At 50.9% G+C, this 20700-nt stretch overlaps 7 protein-coding genes across 11 annotated transcripts; 1 reads left to right on the top strand and 6 right to left on the bottom strand.

Annotated features, from left to right (window-relative positions):
- Window positions 1-8820: 8820 nt before the first annotated feature.
- Window positions 8821-11117, bottom strand: LOC9653103 (arginine biosynthesis bifunctional protein ArgJ, chloroplastic). 3 transcript variants are annotated; one of them, XM_024682969.1, is made up of 16 exons: window positions 10924-11117; window positions 10743-10866; window positions 10611-10684; window positions 10515-10559; window positions 10415-10465; window positions 10297-10365; window positions 10183-10241; window positions 10064-10133; window positions 9937-10017; window positions 9797-9883; window positions 9628-9750; window positions 9503-9565; window positions 9375-9452; window positions 9176-9321; window positions 9050-9115; window positions 8821-8996 (listed from the first exon to the last, which is right to left on the bottom strand). In XM_024682969.1, the coding sequence occupies exons 1-16, from the start codon at window positions 11050-11052 to the stop codon at window positions 8927-8929; spliced, it is 1335 nt and encodes a 444-aa protein (XP_024538737.1). In that variant the 5' UTR covers window positions 11053-11117; the 3' UTR covers window positions 8821-8926. The 3 variants fall into 3 exon arrangements, with proteins under 3 accessions (XP_024538737.1, XP_002978127.2, XP_024538736.1); XM_002978081.2 differs by having other exon boundaries at window positions 9050-9120; window positions 10924-11116; XM_024682968.1 differs by having other exon boundaries at window positions 8821-9115.
- Window positions 11090-13372, bottom strand: LOC9653102 (protein CHUP1, chloroplastic). 2 transcript variants are annotated; one of them, XM_002978080.2, is made up of 7 exons: window positions 13005-13372; window positions 12042-12953; window positions 11867-11998; window positions 11627-11808; window positions 11461-11572; window positions 11278-11415; window positions 11090-11230 (listed from the first exon to the last, which is right to left on the bottom strand). In XM_002978080.2, the coding sequence occupies exons 1-7, from the start codon at window positions 13308-13310 to the stop codon at window positions 11141-11143; spliced, it is 1872 nt and encodes a 623-aa protein (XP_002978126.2). In that variant the 5' UTR covers window positions 13311-13372; the 3' UTR covers window positions 11090-11140. The 2 variants fall into 2 exon arrangements, with proteins under 2 accessions (XP_002978126.2, XP_024538735.1); XM_024682967.1 differs by having other exon boundaries at window positions 11278-11572.
- A 96-nt stretch (window positions 13373-13468) lies between these two features.
- On the bottom strand, window positions 13469-14336 carry LOC9653101 (50S ribosomal protein L11, chloroplastic). Its single transcript, XM_002978079.2, has 4 exons — window positions 14120-14336; window positions 13900-14072; window positions 13784-13847; window positions 13469-13721 (listed from the first exon to the last, which is right to left on the bottom strand). Exons 1-4 carry the CDS (start codon window positions 14307-14309, stop codon window positions 13513-13515), a joined length of 636 nt encoding a protein of 211 aa, XP_002978125.2. The 5' UTR covers window positions 14310-14336; the 3' UTR covers window positions 13469-13512.
- LOC9653331 (nifU-like protein 2, chloroplastic) lies at window positions 14311-15319 on the bottom strand. The gene is made up of 3 exons (XM_002978078.2): window positions 15023-15319; window positions 14643-14965; window positions 14311-14590 (listed from the first exon to the last, which is right to left on the bottom strand). The coding sequence occupies exons 1-3, from the start codon at window positions 15288-15290 to the stop codon at window positions 14402-14404; spliced, it is 780 nt and encodes a 259-aa protein (XP_002978124.2). The 5' UTR covers window positions 15291-15319; the 3' UTR covers window positions 14311-14401.
- A 40-nt stretch (window positions 15320-15359) lies between these two features.
- On the top strand, window positions 15360-16255 carry LOC9653100 (cysteine proteinase inhibitor 12). Its single transcript, XM_024682971.1, has 4 exons — window positions 15360-15535; window positions 15592-15781; window positions 15841-15983; window positions 16055-16255. Exons 1-4 carry the CDS (start codon window positions 15437-15439, stop codon window positions 16172-16174), a joined length of 552 nt encoding a protein of 183 aa, XP_024538739.1. The 5' UTR covers window positions 15360-15436; the 3' UTR covers window positions 16175-16255.
- LOC112349154 lies at window positions 16157-17026 on the bottom strand. Its single transcript, XM_024682972.1, has one exon. The coding sequence runs from the start codon at window positions 16986-16988 to the stop codon at window positions 16620-16622; it is 369 nt and encodes a 122-aa protein (XP_024538740.1). The 5' UTR covers window positions 16989-17026; the 3' UTR covers window positions 16157-16619.
- Window positions 17027-17633: 607 nt separating this feature from the next.
- LOC9653330 (armadillo repeat-containing protein 8) lies at window positions 17634-20602 on the bottom strand. Of its 2 annotated transcripts, none has more exons than XM_024682964.1 (8): window positions 19916-20602; window positions 19131-19844; window positions 18979-19074; window positions 18593-18908; window positions 18365-18525; window positions 18024-18308; window positions 17775-17959; window positions 17634-17716 (listed from the first exon to the last, which is right to left on the bottom strand). In XM_024682964.1, exons 1-7 carry the CDS (start codon window positions 20279-20281, stop codon window positions 17906-17908), a joined length of 1992 nt encoding a protein of 663 aa, XP_024538732.1. In that variant the 5' UTR covers window positions 20282-20602; the 3' UTR covers window positions 17634-17716; window positions 17775-17905. The 2 variants fall into 2 exon arrangements, with proteins under 2 accessions (XP_024538732.1, XP_024538734.1); XM_024682966.1 differs by having other exon boundaries at window positions 19919-20602.
- Between the last annotated feature and the right edge of the window lie 98 nt (window positions 20603-20700).

The raw sequence follows: 20700 nt of genomic DNA, 5'->3' as shown, positions 1-20700 counted from the left end.
ACGTGTTTGATCCTTCGTCCCCGACGACTCTCTTTCCGGTCTCATCTTTGACTAAACCTCAAGCTTGCTTTCGCACTGCTTTCAGTCTAATCCAAGAGAAGTTTATGAGAGAGCACGGCAATGATTATTTGAACCAATAGACTAATCCCTACAGTCTTGACTGATCCACTTGTAACCATGCCTAGGAAGGATCCACTAGTGCCGTGCTAAACAGCTACGGACCAGCCTATTTGCCACTCATAGCAAACTCAGGGAAGGTTTACTTTCACTCACGGTACATGGAACAACTCATGGAACCACCGATAGGGTAACATTAATCCTGCCAACTCAAAGTTTAATCTCGAGTTGCTAATGTGCCTCACTCACGAGCCCAAGCGTAAACTCGTGCTAACGGAGCATCTCAAATCCATCCTATGAGCCCAAGAGCAAGCTCACATCATAAGGTACAACAAGGTAACAAAAACCATACCCAAGGAACGAACGTGAACCCTTTGCACCAAACGTGTACCCACTCGGATCATCGTTTTCATCTCTGCGTATGCAACGAGACTAGTTGCCCAATCTCATTGTACAGTACTCGCTGAGACTCATCCTCTGATACCAAATGTAGCGCACGTGGTTTTGACCTTTTATCCTATGGTGATTTACCATAGGATAACACCACGAAGCGGAACCTAAACCCTCTTTGTGCCACGTGACAGATGCCACGTGTCACATGCCACGTGTCCATGCCACGTGTCCACAGGACCCGAGGTTCAAGGCCTTGGGCCACTGAACGAAGGAACGGTGCCAAACTCCCAAGCATGGAGCCGAGGAGTGACAGAACCGAACCACGGAGCAACTCCCGAGCATGAAGCCCAAGGACCGAGGGGACAGGAGCCCGGAGCGACTTGGAACAGTCCTAGAGTAACCAGCATCCCAATGCCAGGACCAGCACGCAAAACGGAGCCAAACGGAGTCTGGCGCTATTTCAGCATACCGGTGGCCTAACGCGAGGATATGGGTACTCCACCAACTAGCATGGAATGGAACTTGGGCTTAGACCCAAGCCGGACGCAGAACAAGGACAGGCACGCAAGCGGGAGCTAGACTATGCCTCAGGTTGGTCGGCCATGCCCGACCTACCCACTATCCCTACTATACATTTGGAACCCCCCACAGCCCCCCCCCCTTGAGGAACACACGCTTTGGGCTTTCACCCCAAGCCTCCCTTAGTATTAGGAGTTAGTCTCTGGGACAAGCTCGAAACTTACTAAATATGGAATGTCCTTAGATTGCGAATTTGGACATGGGACGAACACCATTGTGTTCAGGACGATCTCTACATTCCGTAGATATGCCAAATGAGCAAATCTGGACACTTTCCATAAATAGCATTTGGGACCGAAATGAGACTAACACAAAGGGCATGATAGCGAGGGTGTTTGGCAGACACGGTAAGCTATCATCTTGCGATATTGAGGGACCAAGCTCAATATCACGGGGGTTCCCAACACTAGCAAGTGCAAGTCAAACGAATGAGTTTCTCTAACCAGGTCAAGTATGCTTGACTAAATAGACACTTAGGAATTCCTTCCTTATGCTCATCTGGTCAAGTGCACATGCGAAGACCAGTTTCTCAACTAGCTTAGGCGGAGACTGATAACGGGTCCAGCAATACCGACCTCCTGCCATCGTGGCAGTAAGGTAAGAGTGTCCGTAAGGACAGGTCGACAGGTAACTTTCGATACCCGAAGTCACATGCGCGACAGAGATGGAGTCCGAAGTTGAGACCGAGACTGGGACCGAGACCGAGACCGAGACCGAGACCGAGACCGAGATCAGAACCGAGACCGAGACCGAGGCCGAGGCCAAGACCGAGCCCGAGCCCGAGTCCGAGTCCGAGTCCGAATCCGAGTCCGAGTCCGAGTCCGAGTCCGAGTCCGAGTCCGAGTCCGAGTCCGAGTCTGGAGCCTGAGAGGGTGAAAGCCCAAAGCGTTCGTCTCCCAGACCCTGGGGGGTTTGGTGAGCTCCAAAAGTATAGTAGGGGGAGGACTGTAGTGGAGCCAGTTTGGCCAGGAAAGGCCAGTTTGGCCCAGGAAGGCCGGACCCAGTGTTGGGTGATGAGCTGCCCACTGGGAAGTCCAAGACTAGAGTGAACACAGACCGACAAGCGGGGTAGCTTGGTGAAGTGTATAAGAGCCGGCTCTAGTTCCCCCGGGAGATCGACTGGCCGATGCTCCCAGTCCAAGTGTGGGTGGCACTAACTACTTGGATACCTGGTGTGGCTCAACGGAACCTGCTCTAAGCCCATGGCTAGAGCACCCAAGGGCAGAAGGCGAGGAGAGTACCCAGGTGGCTCGCGTAAGGCCACGGTGTTCCGAAATGTTGTCCCAAAGGCCCAGATTGTGGAAAGGAAGAGGAGCAGTCCTCTGGGGTAGTGACCAAGGACACAGTCGTATGGTGAGGAAGTTCCAGAGGACCGTGGGACTTAGTGATCGGGCCTGTGGGTCTCGATCTAGTGGCAGTGTTGGCAAACACGGCCAGGGGCAGAAAGGGACTTAGTGGGGACTGACAGAGGGATATTGGGGAAGGCTATTCCCCTTGTCGGTGGGCATCCTAAGGATGCTAAGGAGTGGATCTGAGATGACCACTCACGGATGGTTTGCCTAGTCTTGGAGAGCCAAGACGGTGATGCAAGTGGTATTGGACTACCAGTGTGGCAAAGGTGATTGGGCATGGCCTTAGCGTAACGGGCTGCTATGTCGGTGGTACCTTTGAGTGTCGGTCATGGGATCGGACACGTGGAGCACTTGGACCAAGTGCAAATGTTGAGTGGCATGGATGCCATTCTCGGGGTTAGCAAGTCCCAAGTCCTGGATTGGACTTATGGAGGTTGTGAATAAGACTCCTCCAAGTGGTCAGAGGTGTGGTTAAGTGACTAAAGTAGAATGGAAAATTTAGTCGCTTACATTTGAGTGGAGAGCCATGTCCTCTCGACATGGTACTCCTCAAGGATAGGTCCACTCCTAGGACTTTTCGATGCCAATATTAATGGTGATATACTTGAGCACCAATAAAAGTTGGACTAAGGAACAGCTCCAATATCAAGTTGTAAGCGACTAATTTTTCCATTCTACTTTAGTCACTTAACCACAACTCTAACCACTTGGAGGAGTCTCATTCACAACCTCCATAAGTCCCATTCAGGACTTGGGGCTTGCTAGCTCAGAGAATGGCATCCATGCCACTCAACCTGGTCCAAGTGCTCCACGTGTCCAATCCCATGACCAACACCCCAAGGTATCACCGACATATGAGCCCGTTACGCTAGGCCACGCTCATTTACCTTGGTTACATCAGTGGTTTAACACCACTTGCATTGCAATCCCGTCTCTCCAAGACTGGGCCATTCATCCATGAGTGGTCATCCTAAATCCACTCCTTAGCATCCTTAGGATGCCCACAGACATGGGGAATACCCTTCCCCAATATCTCCGTTCCGGTCCCCACCAAATCCCTTTTTGTCCTTGGCCGTGTTTGCCAACACCGCCATTGGATCAAGGCCCACGGGCCCGACCACTAAGTCCCATTGTCCTCTAAGACTTCTTCACTGTGTGATTGTGTCCTTGGTCACCACACCAGAGGGCTATTCCCCTTCCTTTCCACATTCTAGGACTTTTGGGACAACATTTCGAAATACCGTGGCCCTATACGGGCCTCATGGGTACTCTCCCTGCCTTCCGCCTTTAGGTGCTCTAGCCAGGGGCTTAGAGTGAGGTTCCATTGAACCATGCCAAGTATCCAAGTAGGTAGTGCCATCCACACTTGGACTGGGAGCATCAGCCAGTCGATCTCTTGGGGGAACTAGAGCCAGCTCTTGAACACTTCACCAAATTACCCCACTTGTCGGTCTGTGTTCACTCTAGTCTTGGACTTCCCAGTGGGCAGCTCATCACCCAACAGTGGGTACAGCCTTCCTGGGCCAAACTGGCCTTTCCTGGCCAAACTGGCTCCACTGCAATCCTCCCCCTCATTATACTTTTGGAGCTCACCAAACCCCGTAGGGTCTAGGAGACGAACACTTTGGGCTTTCACCCTCTCAGATTTGAACTCGGACTCGGATTCAGACTCGGACTCGGACTTGGACTCAGATTCGGGCTCAGGCTCGGGCTCGGTCTCGGCCTCGGCCTCGGCCTCGGTTTTGGTCCCGATCTCGGTCTCGGTCCCGGTTTCAGTCTCGGTTCCGGTCTCGGTCTCGACCTTGGACTCCATCTCGGCTCCTTCTTGGACTCCATCTCAGATTCCATTTCGGACTCCATCTCGAGTCCATCTCGGACTCCATCTCGGGTCCATCTCGGACTCCATCTCGGGTCCACCTCGGACTCCAACCCGGGTCCACCTCGGACTCCAACTCGGGTCCATCTCGGACTCCAACTCGGACTCCAACTCGGGTCCATCTCAGACTCCATTTCGGACTCCAACTCAGGTCCATCTCGGACTCTAGCTCGGGTCCATCTCAAACTCCAACTCGAGTCCATCTCAGACTCCATCTCGGAAACTTCCACATGTCATGTGTTGGTCCTTTTGGGTCCTTTTTTGGAGCCTTGCTTATCACTCGCTTCATGCTCGTTCCTTGAGCACTTTGTTAGGAGTTCCACTCTCGCTCTTGACTTTTCAAGTTGGAGCTTTTAGTCCAAACGTGTTATGCTTGTTTGGCTTTCGTTTTGGCCACTACCACATGGCACCCTTTCGGCTCCACTTTGGATCCTAGGGATTTTGTGTCTCACATGGTCCTGTTCCAATGGAGGTTGATGCTACTGCTACTGCTCAAGTCCAAGGACAAGGGCGAAGACGTGGTCGTGGCCGTGATGTTCGCTGTTGGGCATGTGATGAAGTTGGTCATACTTATCGGCGGTATCGGCATTTTCCGGATTGGCGACCTGCATTTTCTGAGTGGAGACCTTCGCATCAGCAACGTCCTGTTGGTGCTGCCGTAGTGGAAGGTTTAGACACTGAGATGCATCTGGGAAACGAGGAGTCGCACGAGTAACGAAGGGACCTTGCGCGAATAAGTCAGTGACGCCTCCATCTTTCTTTCGGGAGTATCATCAAGGGGTTCACTCAGCACTGGTTCATCTAGTGTTTACTTTCCAAGTTCGTTTTTATAACAAGAGGTCTCCTATTATTTTCTCCATGTTGGTTATACAGGTTCGAGTTTATCTTCTATTGCTTGACCTATTGCCACATGTTGTTGTTTACACTTGTGTCGTGCGGTGGAATCTGTTTTCATTCTTTATGGCAATGGCCGTACACATGCATGTGCACGGGATGAGGCGGACCTGGTTGTGCGTGTGGGCAATCTCGAGCTTGAGTTGCAGTCATTGCGGGTGGTGCCGAGTCAAGCTTTTGACCTCATTCTTTGTATGGATTAGTTGTAGCGCAATCATGCTAAGTGTGACTTTAAAGCTTTTCCCCCTTTTCTCATACTTTCTTATGTTTCATCCATTCCTCTCACTTCTGTATCTTTTCGTCCCTCTATTTTTACCTCTGCTTTCATTACTTTTGTTCCCCCACTATTTCCTCCTATGTTTCTATCTTGTTCTTCTCTTCCCTTTTCCAATCCCTCTGACAGTCTTTGTGTTGTAGCGGTTGACTGGCTCATGAAGGAGTATTCTGATCTCTTTGAATTTGAGTTATCGTTTGGGGCCAAGATTGCGACACATCATCTGATTCCAACCAGGGATGCTCGTCCAATCAAGGTTCCTGTTCATCGCTGGTCACCCAAGGAGATCAAGATTTTACGTGCAAAAGTCAAAGAGATGTTGAAGAAGGGTGCTATTCGGAAGTCGCGGAGTCCTTGGGCATGTGAACCTCATCTTGTGATGAAGCCTGATGGGAGTATTCGTTTTTGCATTGACTATCGTCCGTTAAACGATGTGACAATCCCAGATGTGTACCTTCTTTCTCACATTGCTAATCTCTTGGATCGTCTGGGGCGAAGTCGTTAATTCACCAAGCTAGATCTTGCTTCTGGGTATTGGCAAGTACCAATGGCTGAAGAAAATATTCCTAAAACAACTTTTCATACACCATTTGGTTTATACAAGTTTTTGGTGATGCCATTTGGTTTGAACAATGCTCCAGCAACATTCCAGCGAATGATGGACAAGGTTCTTTGTGATATGCCAGAGGTGACTGCTGACTTCATTGATGATGTCTTGATTCACTCGGAGGGGATGTGGGAGGAGCACATTCGTGATGTGTGTAAAGTGTTGGATCGGCTACGGGACGTTAGTTTAAAGCTGAAGCGGTTAAAATGCATGTTTGGGTCTAAGGACACAACTTATCTTGGGTACTGTATTTCTCGTGAGGGCTTGCAAGTTGATCCTAATAAACTTGTGACTATTCTAAAGTTCCCTACTCCGAAATGTGTGAATGATGTGTAGCGCTTCCTGGGCAAGGTGCAGTATCTCGGTCGTTTTATGGATCATCTTTCTGATCACACTACATTGTTGCAAGCATTGCTGAAGTCATCAACATCATCTTTTATTTGGTCTTCAGATTGTGAGTGGGCATTTGTAGATCTCAAAGAGTTGTTGATGACTCCTCCGGTTTTGGCATATCCTGACTACACTCAACCTTTTATTTTGCGCGTAGATGCTTTTGATATCAGTCTTGGAGGTGTGTTGATGCAAGAAAGCCTGAGTGTGCATGGTCAACATCATCCTATTGCATATATAAGCCATACATTACAACCAGCAGAGATGAACTACTCCACAACATAGAAGAAGTGTTTAGCATCAGTTTGGGATTTCGAGAACCTTCATGCATATCTACATGGTTCTTGGATGTTACTTGAAGGTGACCATGCTATCGTTACTTCATTATTGAAACAGAAGAACCTGGTTGGTCCTATTGCTTAGTGGGTTTTGAAGCTTTAGATATATGATTTTGATGTTGTTCATCGCCCAGGGAGTTCTATGGCTGATGCTAATTCCCTTTCTCGAGCTCCTCTTCCTTCTCCACTCTCTTCTCATGTTTCTGACGAGCTTGTTGTTCCAGCCTCTATGGATTTTCTAGACAAAGATTCTGTGCCATCGGCGGTTGCTGTACTTGATGTTTAGTGTCCACAAGGTGCAGAGCAAGATCTACCTTCTCTTGATGAAGTTCGTGAGGCTCAAAAGATTGAGCCGTGGATTCGAAGGCTTCGAGATAGGTTTGAGAATCCTACATCATTTGCTGATGACTTGCCTTTCTAGCATTTACATTCTCAATTTTGCCTTGAAGATGGCCTTCTTTATTTTGTGGGGATGGATTTTGATGATCATTTATGGCTGGTGGTGCCTTCTATCTTTATTCCGCGGTTTCTCCATGCCTACCATGATTCTCTTGTTTTAGGTGGGCATATGGGACATTGCGTGTAACCGAGAAGCTACGTAGGTCTTTTTATTGGCTGAAGATGCGATGTGATATTATCCGGTATGTATGTAGCTGCATTTGATGCTAAGCTCGTAATACTCCCCCTCGGGCTGTGGAAGGACGGTTGGAGTCAATTTTAGTTTCCCATCCATTTGAGTTGTGGTGTTTGATCTTATGGGACCTTTTCCACAGTTGACTGTTGGCAAAGAGTATGTTATTATTGCTTGTGACTACTTGATTCATTGGGTAGAAGTTGGTGCTCTTGCTAGCGCCTCTGCAATTGCTGTTGGATACTTCCTCCTCAATCAAGTGGTGTTCCCGCATTCTTGTCTAGAGCGGATTCTTTCAGATAATGGTCCCACATTTATGGCCGAGGCATTTCATGTTTTGACATCTCGGTTGGGGATACGCCACACTTTCATGAGTGTTTATCATTCACAATCAGACGGTCTAGTGGAACAGCTTGTTCAGACATTCAAAGGGATGATTGCAAAGTATGTGAACTTTCAGCATTCGGATTGGGATGGTTATTTGCCGTCTTTTCGGTATGCATATGTCACAGGGGTGCAAAGTTCTATTGGTGCTTCACCATATAAACTCCTATATAGTCATGATCCAATATTACCAACGGAGCTGAGTTTACCTTTGCAATTGCCACGAGCTGCGGATGCTAGGTCATGGGATCAGTATTTGACGAGCATTCTTCCACTTGTGCAAACGGAGTCTGCCGAACACTTAGGCCGGGTACAAGTGGGACGACAACGGCGGTACAACTCCCATCATCGTCCACTTGCGGAGTACAAAGTGGATGATTTGGTGTTAGTCAGTTTTCCCATCTTACGGTGCATGGTTTATCTAAGGGGCTCCTTGTGCAGTGGAAAGGACCGTATCGGGTGTTGCAGCAAGTTGGACCACAAGTTTATGAGGTTTGGCATGACATTTAGCAGACCGATCCTCCAGAGATTGTGCATGTGTAACGATTGAAATGCTTTATACAAAGGGATCAAGAGCAGTTAATACCACCTACAGATCTGCCAATGCCTCCTCCTGACATTCCTCTCGATCCTGGCCCATCTACAAGAGAACCCTGATGGTCTTCCATTATTCCGAGAGGAGGGGATGATGTGAGAGCCAAGTGTACAGCTATGATGCCGTATACTAATATTAGCGTAGTGAGATTTTGGTAACTATCAGATTAGTTTCAATCTGGACCACTCGCTCTTGTATATAAGTTAGGGTTTTTAGGCTAATTGATATGCTAATTGATATTTTTTGTATTCCCCTTCTATATTCCAAGCACTCACAATATATATACATAGATATATATATATATACACACACACACACACACACACATATATATATATATATATATATATATATATATATATATACACACACACACACACGGAACAGAAATAAATAAAAAATTAAATAAAAAAATTTAAATTTTTTTTGTTGAAGTGTACATCACCAAGAACCCTACTTTAAAAGTACCACCAAAGCGAGTTATTAAGTTGTGTAATCAGCATTGATCTTCACATAGTCGTAACTCAAGTCGCAGCCCCACGCAGTGGACCGTCCTGTTCCGCCACCTGAAACATGGCACCACCTCCGTTGGTCACTTGTCACACAACAGCATCCAGACCGATTGAGATTGTGATGGCAACGACGCCGTGAACTTCTCCAGCCGCACGTAAGTAGTCTTTCGCTGCTGCGCTGCATTGCGTCCCTCGGATCAGGTCTGGATAGATACATACAACTGATGACTCACCGGTCAAACTCCAATGGCTGCCCCTTCTGCATCAGCACAAAACTCCCGAGCCGGATTTCCAGCTCCTGAGGGTCGAAGTCAACGCCCGAGTAACCTGCTGCGCATGCTACACGCCCCCAATTCGGATCCCTTCCATAGACAGCAGCCTAGTTCACACCAACGCTCAAGTGAAAGATAAAAAGAGAAAGTAACACGCAACCTTGACCAGGGACGATCGAGCAACTGAACGAGCGACAACAGCTGCAGCATCGTCGGAGTGAGCGCCTGTGACTTCCACCTACATCAAAGCAGACTGTGAGAAAGGTGCATGCAGCGGAGCCTACAAACCTCGACAAGACATGTAGCACCTTCCCCATCGGATGCAATAGACATTGCCAGGCCTTGGAACACCTGTATAGCCAAGATACAATGAATAGCTTGTCAACACGAACACAAGGCAGTAACATGCTCACTGCATCCAGTGCGGCTTGGAGTTGCTGTGCATCACGGTCTTGCATATTGTCGAGCAGACGTCCACGAGAGGCACCGCTGGCTAGTGCTAGGACGGTATCGTTGGTGCTCGTGTCTCCATCCACCTGAGAGTTTACCCTCCTTATCTCACTGTTGAAAAGAATGGCATACCGTGATCTGGTTGAAGCTCCGGCCAACAGCGGTTTTGACCAGATCTTGCCACACATCCGATGAAACGTGAGCATCGCATGTTACAACCTGCGAATAAACTCAAGATTTGGAGACATTCTTGATAATCAAATAAGGATTACACTAAGCATCGTCGCCATGTTTGGATGGATCATCCCAGATCCTTTCGCCATGCCACCGATCTTAACGGTCGTTCCTCCCACCTACAGCACTAGCTTTTGTAAGGCACTCATGCATCTGAAGCCTCACCTCAGTCTCGATGGCAACACTCTTGGTAACAAGATCGGTGGTGGTGATCGCAGTTGCAGCAGCATCACCACTTCCATGGTCCGATGAGAAAAGAAAACAAAAGAGAAAAACGTGCACACCTGTCAGCAGTGTAAGAAAGTGCTCCCACCAGCCGAGGAAGAGACGCTAATAGAGCATCCTAGAAATAATCGGTTAATGATTATGAATTTCCAAAGCAGACAATGCGGCCTTACCTTCTTGATGCGTTTGCCAATTACACCGGTGGACTGGAGAAGAACACGTTCCGGTTGAGTGCCGAGGAGCTACAGAAACAAATAACTGAAGTCCCGCGCAGGAGCAAGCGACGTCTACCTTTGCAACAGCAGTTGCGCAGTCGAGGGCGTCTTGGTAACCTGCATCACCCTGATCAAAGCCGTCAGTGACGCGTGCATGCATGGAGAAACGTGCTCACAGTTGCAGCATTCGCTTGACCCGCATTGATAAGAACTGCACGCGCCTGGATACACACCAAAACTTTACCAGTAACAAAGCGGAGAATCGTGCCAACCTTGGTAGAGGCCGCGAGAATGCGCTTGCAGTACAAGACGGGCGCAGCAGCCACGACGTTTGTTGTGAAGGTTCCTGCGTGTGCCATGTAAGAAGAAGACACACAGGGCAAGGAGGAAAAGAAGCGACCCACCGGCACAGACGGCGTCCACATCCGAGACAACCAGGGCGAGGTCTGGTTTGGTGCCAAGTGCTCTCAGTCCGCCATACAAGCCAGCAGCCCGAAAGCCGCAAGGTCCAGCGACACCGCCTGGAATCTAGAGACTCCCAAGTGCGAGTAAGCAGTGATGTGAAGGTAAACAAGAATAACTTACCTGCGTCCAAGGGCCTCGGGGGAGCCGAATGTGAGCTGCAGGAAGCGCGATCGTCTCCCCGCTGGTAACAACCTCGTTGTGTAACGACGACGCCTTGGCACCCATTGTCAGCATTGCTCCCCCCGCCATTGCTGGCGCTCTGGGATCAGGACGGGGACAAGCACCCTAATCGACAATAGGGAGAACAAGTAAATTATGTAGCTTGAAAATTTCCTTGTTACAACATGCATGAAGGGGTGGTCTTTCGCGCGCGACTTCGGAGCTCCTCAAATGCTTGCATGGTCTTGTCGTCGAAACCACCGGCGAACTGTATGGGCAAGAAGATGATATGCTCAAATAAGACGAAAGAAGTACCTGGTGAACACGAAACGCAAAGCGTACTCCTTGCAGCAGCAGAAACTCCTCCACAAGCTCATCGCTGCCTGCGCCATCTAGCCCGAGTACCACTCGCTTCATAAACTTCTCCGCCAGCTTTACCGATGACTCCTTCATCTGATCGAAACATTCATGGACTTGAGGTGCAGCAAAGCGCTTTACCTTTCCAACGAGTCCACCATCCAGCATCCAGTTCGTAGGAATGCCAGACTCTTTGTAGCGAATAGCAGCTTTGTCTCGCGTACGTAGAAAACAATAGATGCTGTGCTCTGTCCTGCCAAGTCAGAGAGAGGGCTTACTTCAGACTCTTCCTCGCCTTGAAATGTACCTCTCCATCACGGTTTGCATTCGGTTTAAAGCGGGATCGCGTTTCATCCCGTAGTCATCCTCAAAGGAAGCCAGGTCGCGCTCCAGCTTCCTCAAGTCTCGGTACTGAAATGCAGATTCGCGCAGAGCATCCGCTTTCGCTTCTGGCCAGTTAAAGTGCTTGAGAACGGCACGCTCGTCCACCTGCACAATGAAGCTTATAATAGCCAGCATGCATGGCTCCTGGCTAGCAACCACGTACCAGCAAAGCGAGCTCTCCATCCAACCAGGTCACAAATGCAAGCACGTCTTCCATCTCAGTGTAGTCTGCGGCACGGACTTCCGCCGCCAGGGACACGACAAGTTCACGCTGGTTCTCTACGTCCGCTTTAATCTGTTCGCCATGATATAAGTTTCCCAGTAGTTAAATTACGTACCGCCAGCAGATGAGACGACCTGTTTTCGATTTCCCCGATAATGCTGCTCCGTGCTTCATCGACACTGACTCGTGCTGCTGCGGTCGCAGTTGATGGTACATCTTTCTTGATGTCACGCTTCGTCATTGCATGGTAGAGCTCAATCACCTGTGGCGCTCTCTGGAACCGGAGCTTGTTATCACTTGAGCTTGCCAGAGGGGACGACGACGACACAACAGCTGGACGAGGCGTTGGTAGTGGCGGTGGAGGAGGCGGAGGACGCGCTGAAAGACTTGCTGTTGCTGCCGCCGCCACCGCCGACGATGAGGACGAGGACGCATCAGGTGCACTGTCCACAGCCAGCTTGTGCCTGTCCTTGAAAGCTGGATACTTGTCTGCCACCATGGAGCGGGACATAATCTGGAAAGACTCTGCTATGCTGGTGCTGTTGTACGTATCGCGCCTATCGTCGGCTGGCGGTCTGGCAACATATCCGAAGGAGTTGTTTCTTTTCCTCGACCACGTCCGGCTCAGCTTCCTGATGAAGCTCGGCTTGTTGCCATTCTGTCGCTGTTCAAGCGCCGGGAAGCCACAGCTAGACTCTGATGACTTGGAGGTTGTGTCGCCATCGCCGTCGTCGTTGCTATCAGTGCGAGACGTAGCAAGCTCGGCCCCCGCATATTCGAGCACAAGTCGCTTGGCTCTCTGGCCAGAGTTTGGGCTCAAGACCTTGCTGAGCTGCATGGCCTGGCAGTTGACGGTGCTGTCCATCATGATATTGCGTAGCTCGTAGCGCAGGCAAGCATTGACCCAGCGCAGGTAGACCAACTCCTCCACCTCGCTGAAGCGCTGGTTCTGCAGCCCCTCTACCTGCCTGCGCAATTCTTGGTTTGCTGGCCTCAGTAACGCTGCTTCCGCCTCCGCCATGTCCTTCTAAGGCAGCCAAAGCCATGACCGGTGTTAAGTACGTACATACATGTATACCTTGGCGAGGAGGGTGGAAATGTGGGCTTGGGCCGCCGCCAACTTGACGTTAAGGTCACGCTTTTGAAGCTGCAGCTCCTTGTTGGTCCGGCGTAGCTCTAGAGCGTCACCCTGTAGCCTCTTCACCTGCTGCAATATGGCTGTGTTGCAGTAGTCAGCGAGGGGGATCTTGGAGTAGTCCTCGTCATGGTTTGTGGTTTCTGTCAGGGGAAGGGTGACCCGTTCTTCACCACTGCCCTTGCACCCGTGGCTCCGGCAGCGCCAATTATCGTTTTCTTGGTCTTCCAAGAAGTCCAAGATTTCCATCGCCTGCGAAAGCTACGCTAGACGAAGCAAAAAGAATGGCGAGCATTTACTTACCACCAGTTGGAGGCTGCGCTGCTGCTGCTGCTGGTGGCGTCGGGGTTGTTTTCCAGCTAGTAGGGCAAGGGGATGGAGGAGGGAAATTTGGATGGACACATGGCTTGACGGGTTACAAAACTGTGCAAGATTTTCAAAAAGCAAAGCACTACAAGACGGCTTTCTTCTTGGGGACAAGTATCGGCGGCTCGATATCTATGCCCATGTTGGCAGCGGTCCCCGCAATGATTCGCATAGCCGAGTCGATGGACGTGCAGTTGAGGTCGGGGAGCTTTTCCTTGGCTATGTCTCTCACTTGATCCGCCGTCACCTTGCCCACTTTGACCCGCTTGGGCTCGTTGGAACCCTTCTCGGCGCCTGGAGCGAATTGTCACACATAATAAGCATATGGCCGCGCAGGGGAAGAGGGATGACCAAACCTGCGGCTTTAAGGAGTAGCACTGACGCCGGAGGTGTCTTGAGGATGAAGGTGAAGCTCTTATCCTGCATTTGGCGACATTTCAGTCACTCGACTAGGAGGAGAGAGGTAGCTCACGTCGAAGACTGTAATCTCCACGGGGATAATGTAGCCGGCCTTGTCGGCCGTCCTGGCGTTGTATTCCTTGCAGAAGGCCATGATGTTAACGCCCTTGGAACCCAGAGCAGGGCCGACCGGAGGAGCCGGCGTCGCCTTGCCCGCTTGCAATGCCAGCTTCACCATGCCCGTCACTGCACTAGCTAGTTATAACGCACATCACTCGTTCAAGCTGCCATACCCTTTTTGGCCTTGCCGGATGGCTTGGGAGGCGCCATGGCAAACACCTGGACTCCAACCCCGCCGCCCAGCCGTCCCCGGCCGCCGCCACCATGGGCCCTGCTCGGCGCCCTCCACGGTGCCAAGCACCTGTCACTCCCGGTGCCTCTCAGGAATGTGGAAGCTGCTGCGCCTCCCCACACAGCCGCCATGGCCGGACCAAAGTGCAGTGTATATTTACACGCCGTCGGATAAAACAATGTTTAGGTCCAACAATCTTAACGTAAGAGTGTTGGCTGGCTGACTAGAGGAGCTGCACGGCGGCGATCATGGGGATCTTCTCCCGCAGCTTCTGCGTCACGGCCACACGAACAGTCATGACCCCGGCTGCAGGACCCTCGATGCGTATCTTCACCACCGGCCCATCGATCTTGACAAGCGTCAGCTCCCCTCCGCCAGTTCCCACCAAGTAAGGCCGTATCTCCGACAGTATCTGCGCACGAGGGTGTGTGACACCAAAGCATGGAGAGCCCCCGGAAGCTTACCTTGTCAACGTTTTCCTCTGTCAGCTCAAGCCCCGTCTCCGTGTCTTGCACCTGCTCCACGCCGATTATCTCCGGGATCTTCTCCTTGAGCCGGGCTTCGATCCCCATCTTCATGGTCATGAGCGAGCTGGGACAGGATCCGCACGCCCCTTGCAGCTTCAACTTGACCACCAACCCGTCAATCTCCTCCAGCGCCACGTTTCCCCCGTCGGACATCAAGTACGGCCGGACTTCGTCCAGCACCATCTCCACATTCTCCTCCGTCAGTGCCAGGCCATCGTCCGTGGCCGCCGTCTCTTGCGTTGCCACAGCAGCTCGCACCTCTGCCAAGATAGATACATGTATATGTATATGACACGGGCCGCTCATTCGTCAATTACCTGATCTTGTCCGACCGCCTCTTTGAGCGAACGCGGTTGCTACTGCTGTAATGGTGACGGGATGATGAAATTTACTTACACGAGAATTGGACCGTCTGGGCAGGCGTCCGCTGGCTTGCAAACCCGCGCGGCACAAGGAGGAGGAGGAGGAGGAGGAGGGGGGAGAGGAGGAGGAGGAGGCGGAGGAGGAGGGAAAGGAGGGGCGGAGCGGTGCGCAATTGTGATGAGGATGATAGCGCACCTGAAACTGGGCGGCTGCGGCAGCCATGAAATCGAAATTGGATGCTCTGCAACAACCCTAGGTAGGGCACCTAAATAAAAAGACCACGTGGCAGCCGCAAATAGAGCAAGGGTTTTGTTGTTTTCTCGTGTCAAGCCACAAGCAACGCAGCGCTTCTAAGCTAGATCGACTCCATGACGACACTGGTTGGAGCTCCCAAGCCGCTCAAGGAAGCAAACAGCTTGGAGGCTGAAGAGCACGCCAAGTTTGCTGTGGAGGAGCACAATCGCCAGGTACTTTTTTTTGTGTCCGGTTGGGGGATAATCTCATTCATTGTGTGGCTTTGCAGAACCCAGAGGCGAATCTGTGCTTCAAGAGGGTGGTGTCTGCTCAGACACAAGTGGTGTCTGGGACCATGTTCCACTTGAGCATCGAAGCTCACTCTGAGCAGCATGGTACCGGCGTCTACGACGCCAAGGTGTGGACAAAACCATGGGAGAGCTTCAAGAAGCTCGAGGAGTTCAAGCCTTCCAAACAAGGTTCGGACTTGTTCTTCCTTGCGTGTGTGTGTCGAGCTGCTTCTCTTGTTGCTCTCCAGAGACTGCCGGTGCTGCCATTGCCCTCGATGATCCCGTGGTGATCAACGAGGCAGCCGAGCATGCTTTGAAGGGTCTTCAGCAGAGATCCAACTCTCTCATCCCCTACGAGCTTGACCATGTCGTCAAAGCTCAGGCGGAGGAGGTTGAAATTGACACACACCGACCATCCGATAAGGTTCTAATGTGCTTTCACTGTTTCTCTCGCCGCTGCAGGGAACGAATGCTCTGGATCTCGTGCTTAAGGTGAAGCGAGGTTCTCGGGAGGAGCACGTCAACGCGAAACTCCACCGTGGCGACACCGGTTGGACCCTTACAAGCGCTCATGTTTTATAATTACCTTTGTTTATACCCACCACTACCACCACCCTCTCTACACTACAGAATTTACAAATAAAGACGTGTGCTTCCTCTTTTTCCTCCCAGCGTAGTCGCGTCGCATGTCGATGCACGATCACTTCCACCCGACGATTTAAGTAGCCGTCTCCCGAAGGCACTGAGAGCAAGATCTCTTTGCAACATGAAGGCGCTAGTATGTTCTCTTGTTCTTGCCCTCCTTGTGCAGCAGCTGGGAGCACAGCAGCAGCAGGCATCCCAGCCCCTCTACATAAGCTACGCATCTCTGGTGGCCGACAGTGTCCCCTGCCCGCCACAGAGCGGCCTTTCCTACTACAACAACAACTGCAGCAGCATCAGCATCAACAGCAGCAACCAGACGGCTGTGGTACCTTCGGCCCGGGGCTGCTCCGTCATCACCAGGTGCGCCAGGGACACAAGTTGATCACGCCACTAGTGTGTAATATACGATGAATAAATTGTAGAGCGAGTGAATTCCCAGGCAAGCACCCAAGTCTCCAGTCTTTGCATACACGGTTCCCAGAATGCAGCCGAAAACAAACAGCACTAGCGTCTCTTCAGGTGCCTTGAAGTGAACCAGAGAGAAAATCAACGAGCTGGTGATAATGGCCCACGGAGGAGATGCATACGCAGCCAGAGACGTGAGGACAAATCCCCGGTATACGAATTCCTCGAGCAAAGGGGTGATGCCACAACAGACAGCGACGGTGGCACATAGAGAGACGCCACCACTGGCCAGAAGCTCCTTCAGTGCCGGATCGTAGTGGTTATTTTCGAGATATACCTGCTCCATGATTCCATGGTGTGTGTGAGAAGGAAATCAATCACATGCTAGACTCACCGACGTGCCAGGCTTAGCTAGAGCCGAAAGGATGACGCTAGAGAGAGCAATCACGGCTGCAAGGAGACAGCCTCTACGTCCGCTTAGCATCTGATCAAAGCTCATACACGTCAGTCTAGTATCAAACTGCCTGATGCTCGACTCAATAAGCCAGACCGCCCCGCACAATTCAGCACTCTGCAACACGACCAAGGAAATTGCCTGTACAAAACAAAACAGAAGAGAGCACGCGCTATGAAAGTTGGAAACACAGCAGTTCATGTTTACCTTCACCTGGGGATCAAGCCCACAGTCGCTGCTTAGCATAGTTGAGACGATAGAAAGGCCACTGTAGCTGAGCGGAACGTGTAATCCACCCAAGTAGATTATCATCGTGCTACCCACCACGCCACAACTCCATGGAGCAGCCCGCAGTTTCACCTACATCTCAAAAACTTCTTATCAGCCCAATTGCAGAGGTTCAGCCAGTTACCTTGGCATCCCTGTTTGCCGCTCCGTTAGAGCAGCAGTAAAGCTTGCGCCTTGCCGCCAACACTGAGCGCCATGAGCTATGGCTTAAAGTCAGCGCCTGAATCATCCCTACTCAGTTCTATATGATACAGAAAAACCTGAACTCTGTCCATTGATCGAGGCAGTAACAAATATATTGTAAGAAAACCGTGCGAAAAAAAATTAACAACCTGCGATCAAAAGCGAGCGTGATACCAATTTCGCTCGAAACTCATTGGCTATGCTTACCGCACTGGGGTGAAGTCGGCAGCTTACACTTTGCCCGGTGTTCGAGCTGCACCATCAAAGTTTATTGCGACGGCTATTTTACACGATGCAGCAGCTTCTCTTGTTCCGGCTGTGTCATACAGATGTTGCAATCACGTCATTTGGTCAGTACATAAAAACTGCTCCATTGTTGTTTTTACGCGATCCTGGATTGGAAAAACTCAAAGTCAGCCGAGAAAGGAAAACAAAAAAAAAAAAAAAAACGATTACCTTCACATCTGTGCATGGATCGTCAAACATTTTCTGCAGTTGCAGCTGAATGCCAGCATCCCGAAGCCTTGCCACTCGAGTGCCAACCCCAGGACTCTCGGGGAAGCTCAAGTTTGATATACACCAGACTGCGGCAACACGAAGTTGCGGGTTGCTCATGTCCAGCAAAAATTTGATAAGGATCGATACACTGCGGTCGCCAGTCAAAGCTGGAGCAACAAAGTCCATAACAGCATCCTTGTGGTATTCGTTGCCTGCAGCAACGTTACTCAGGACATATAGTGCCTGTCAACACCCATGGAAATCTTAGCACAGAGAAGTCAAGCAAGTATGAACAGGACCTGTGTGCATATTTCGGGTCGAGTTGCAACACAAAGCTGTCTCTCCACGGCATGCAATATAGCAGCGTCAGCCGCAAATATCTGTTGCACGGAGGCGACACTGCCATACACTAAGTTCCGAACGAAGGCCAGTGCTTGCTCTTGTACCATCTCCTCGGAATCTGTAAGCAGAAAAGGCAAGTAATCAGTATGACAGCTTCAATACGGGTACGACGGCGTGTGGAGTACCACAAACCAGGTCGACTAGTGTTGACACGGTCAATTCCCTCATTACTTTCTCCTTGACGCTCATGTCTGCCAAGTAAAGAAGGTTCCTCAGAGCCCAAACTGCATTCAGCCTGAGCATCGGCTCCATGGATAACGCTAGCTGGATAAGTTGGCTAACACCACCGCATTGAAAAAACACTGCTTTATGTGGTGTGAAGTCGAGCACAACGTTGCTCACGGCACTTAGAGCAGATGCCTGGACTGCCGGGGACGGATCATTGAGCAGCCTGAAGAGAGGCCACACCAATCGCTCATCGGTCAAAGTTGTACGTAAATTCTGCGAGTGAATTTAGTTCAGTACAATTACCATAAACAAGAGAGCAAAAAGGAGAGGAAAGGATGAGTACCTTGACAGACCGAGAGATGCTCTTGATGCAAGCGCAGGCAGCTATTCGAACTCCTTCTGATTCATGTCCCAAAGCCATTGCAATGGAGCACTGTGCCTGCCAGGAAAGGTAAGTTAGATACATTGTTCACTGGAAAGTAAAAAACAGCATGCCTGGAGCTCGAGGAGCTTTCTCCGACTATCCTCCAGCCGAGAGCACAACTCGGCGAGTGCCATGAGAACTCCTTCCAGCTGTTTCTCTGGAACACAGCTTCTTTGAAGAACCTCGGCAAGTCTTTCGATGATGTTAAAATCGAAGGCTGTCTTCTGAAGCTCCTCGTTGTTCGCAACCAAATCTGCCAAAACTCCCGGTGCTTCTTCACCTACTTGGCCGTTCTCGTCAATAAGTTTGCCAACCGTCGAGAGAATACTCTTTCGAATGTCCCACTCTTGCTGATAGTTGTTATGGCAAGCTCTGCCGATATTCGAAAGACACATGCAGGCTAGCAGGCGTGCCCTGGGTGACTTGTCCTTCATCGTCCTGATGATGGTGGAGACGGCACCAGTGGCGGCCAATGCAGCAGAAGTGTCCGGGTTACCTCTTGTAAGTGCTGCCAATGCATCCAGAGCGGCCTCTTTTCTCTTGGGACTCCCGGACAAAAGGAAAACCAGGCTCTGCAGGCAGCCGGCGTCGGCCAGTGCTTTCTGGTGCTCGCTGGTCTCGCAGCATCGGGCTAACACACTGGCAGCAACCTCGGACACGTTCTCGTTGCCACTGTTCAAGAGTGCTAGAATGAGGTCGATCCTCCGGCCTTGGAACATGTCATTTTTGGGGGCGAGCGTGGATTGGAATATCATCTTGAGAGACCGGGCGCTGGCCTCGACGACCTGGAACGTAAGCAAAGAGAAAGAGAGTTAGTTTTAGAGGACAGTGGCAGGCGACGGTGGAGTGGCACTGCTACCTTGTTGTTGCCATTGGAGAGCATCCTGAGCAAGTGGGGGAGTACTCCACTGTCGAGCACAGCCTTGACGCCAGCGTCAGTTCCACATGCGAAGCTCCCAACCGCGGCAGCCGACTGGACCAGGAGTGGAATGTCGGTGTCACTGGCAAGGATCTCCACAACTCTTGGAACAGCTCCCAGCTTTATGTAGGACAGCTTCTTGGTCTTGTTGCCAATTATCTGGTTCTTCACGTCCCGGAGCGCCTTGAGCCGCGCGCTGGTGTCGAGCGAGCTGAGGCTCTCCACCAGATCTTCGGGCTTGGTGCACACCGCGGACGCCGGCATTTTGGTCTTGGAGGGGAGAGAATCAGGCGGAGGCTTCATCTAGCATGAGAGGGCAGCAGCAGTGTCACTATTGCTTTGCCCCAACAATTGACCATTCCCAGCTGACATTCCATCATTCCTGCTCGACTCATTGACGAACTAGCTACCACAATCTTACCCGCGCACGCTGCTGCTCTACAGAGCTTCTACTGACTTATTAGCTAGCCCACGCACAAGCACTTGATTCCTACAGTCATGTTGTCGCCAGTCGCCATGGGGATGGATCCAACCCAATTCCGAGAAGCGAGTCGCGAGAGAAGAAAGGAAAGAATGGCGCGGGCGCGGCCCTTGAGCGCTCAAGGGACAGACGCGACGCTCTCCTCCGTGTGCCCTAATTTTATAATTTTATGGAGAAATTAAGAAGAAAAAAGAATGGTGGCCATGGGACTCATGGCCGATATTCACAAGTGGCCACACCA

The sequence above is a fragment of the Selaginella moellendorffii genome, unplaced genomic scaffold (genome assembly GCF_000143415.4).
Source record: "Selaginella moellendorffii unplaced genomic scaffold, v1.0 SELMOscaffold_36, whole genome shotgun sequence".
NCBI classification, from domain to species: domain Eukaryota; kingdom Viridiplantae; phylum Streptophyta; class Lycopodiopsida; order Selaginellales; family Selaginellaceae; genus Selaginella; species Selaginella moellendorffii.
Note: the sequence above shows the minus strand (reverse complement) of the source record. Positions and strands in the feature narration are given on the sequence as shown.

Excerpts from the sequence above, each read along its gene's own strand:
- LOC9653103 (XM_024682968.1), bottom strand. The coding sequence starts at position 11,052 with ATGGCGGGGGGAGCAATGCTGACAATGGGTGCCAAGGCGTCGTCGTTA. Across the intron at positions 10,466-10,514 it reads GTCAAGCGAATGCTGCAACT|GGTGATGCAGGTTACCAAGA; the intron begins GTGAGCACGTTT and ends GGCTTTGATCAG. Across the intron at positions 10,134-10,182 it reads CTTTCTTACACTGCTGACAG|TGGTGATGCTGCTGCAACTG; the intron begins GTGTGCACGTTT and ends GGACCATGGAAG.
- LOC9653102 (XM_024682967.1), bottom strand. The coding sequence starts at position 13,310 with ATGGAAATCTTGGACTTCTTGGAAGACCAAGAAAACGATAATTGGCGC. Across the intron at positions 12,954-13,004 it reads TTTCCACCCTCCTCGCCAAG|AAGGACATGGCGGAGGCGGA; the intron begins GTATACATGTAT and ends TGGCTGCCTTAG. Across the intron at positions 11,231-11,277 it reads TTGCGTTTCGTGTTCACCAG|TTCGCCGGTGGTTTCGACGA; the intron begins GTACTTCTTTCG and ends TTGCCCATACAG.
- LOC9653101 (XM_002978079.2), bottom strand. The coding sequence starts at position 14,309 with ATGGCGGCTGTGTGGGGAGGCGCAGCAGCTTCCACATTCCTGAGAGGC. Across the intron at positions 14,073-14,119 it reads ATCCGGCAAGGCCAAAAAGG|TGACGGGCATGGTGAAGCTG; the intron begins GTATGGCAGCTT and ends TAGCTAGTGCAG. Across the intron at positions 13,848-13,899 it reads TGGAGATTACAGTCTTCGAC|GATAAGAGCTTCACCTTCAT; the intron begins GTGAGCTACCTC and ends CGCCAAATGCAG.
- LOC9653331 (XM_002978078.2), bottom strand. The coding sequence starts at position 15,290 with ATGGCTGCCGCAGCCGCCCAGTTTCAGGTGCGCTATCATCCTCATCAC. Across the intron at positions 14,966-15,022 it reads AGGCGGTCGGACAAGATCAG|AGGTGCGAGCTGCTGTGGCA; the intron begins GTAATTGACGAA and ends CTATCTTGGCAG. Across the intron at positions 14,591-14,642 it reads CAGAGGAAAACGTTGACAAG|ATACTGTCGGAGATACGGCC; the intron begins GTAAGCTTCCGG and ends CCTCGTGCGCAG.
- LOC9653100 (XM_024682971.1), top strand. The coding sequence starts at position 15,437 with ATGACGACACTGGTTGGAGCTCCCAAGCCGCTCAAGGAAGCAAACAGC. Across the intron at positions 15,782-15,840 it reads GTTCAAGCCTTCCAAACAAG|AGACTGCCGGTGCTGCCATT; the intron begins GTTCGGACTTGT and ends GTTGCTCTCCAG. Across the intron at positions 15,984-16,054 it reads TCAAAGCTCAGGCGGAGGAG|GGAACGAATGCTCTGGATCT; the intron begins GTTGAAATTGAC and ends TCGCCGCTGCAG.
- LOC112349154 (XM_024682972.1), bottom strand. The coding sequence starts at position 16,988 with ATGGAGCAGGTATATCTCGAAAATAACCACTACGATCCGGCACTGAAG.
- LOC9653330 (XM_024682964.1), bottom strand. The coding sequence starts at position 20,281 with ATGAAGCCTCCGCCTGATTCTCTCCCCTCCAAGACCAAAATGCCGGCG. Across the intron at positions 18,909-18,978 it reads GCATCTCTCGGTCTGTCAAG|AATTTACGTACAACTTTGAC; the intron begins GTACTCATCCTT and ends ATTCACTCGCAG. Across the intron at positions 18,526-18,592 it reads ACTAGTCGACCTGGTTTGTG|ATTCCGAGGAGATGGTACAA; the intron begins GTACTCCACACG and ends TTCTGCTTACAG.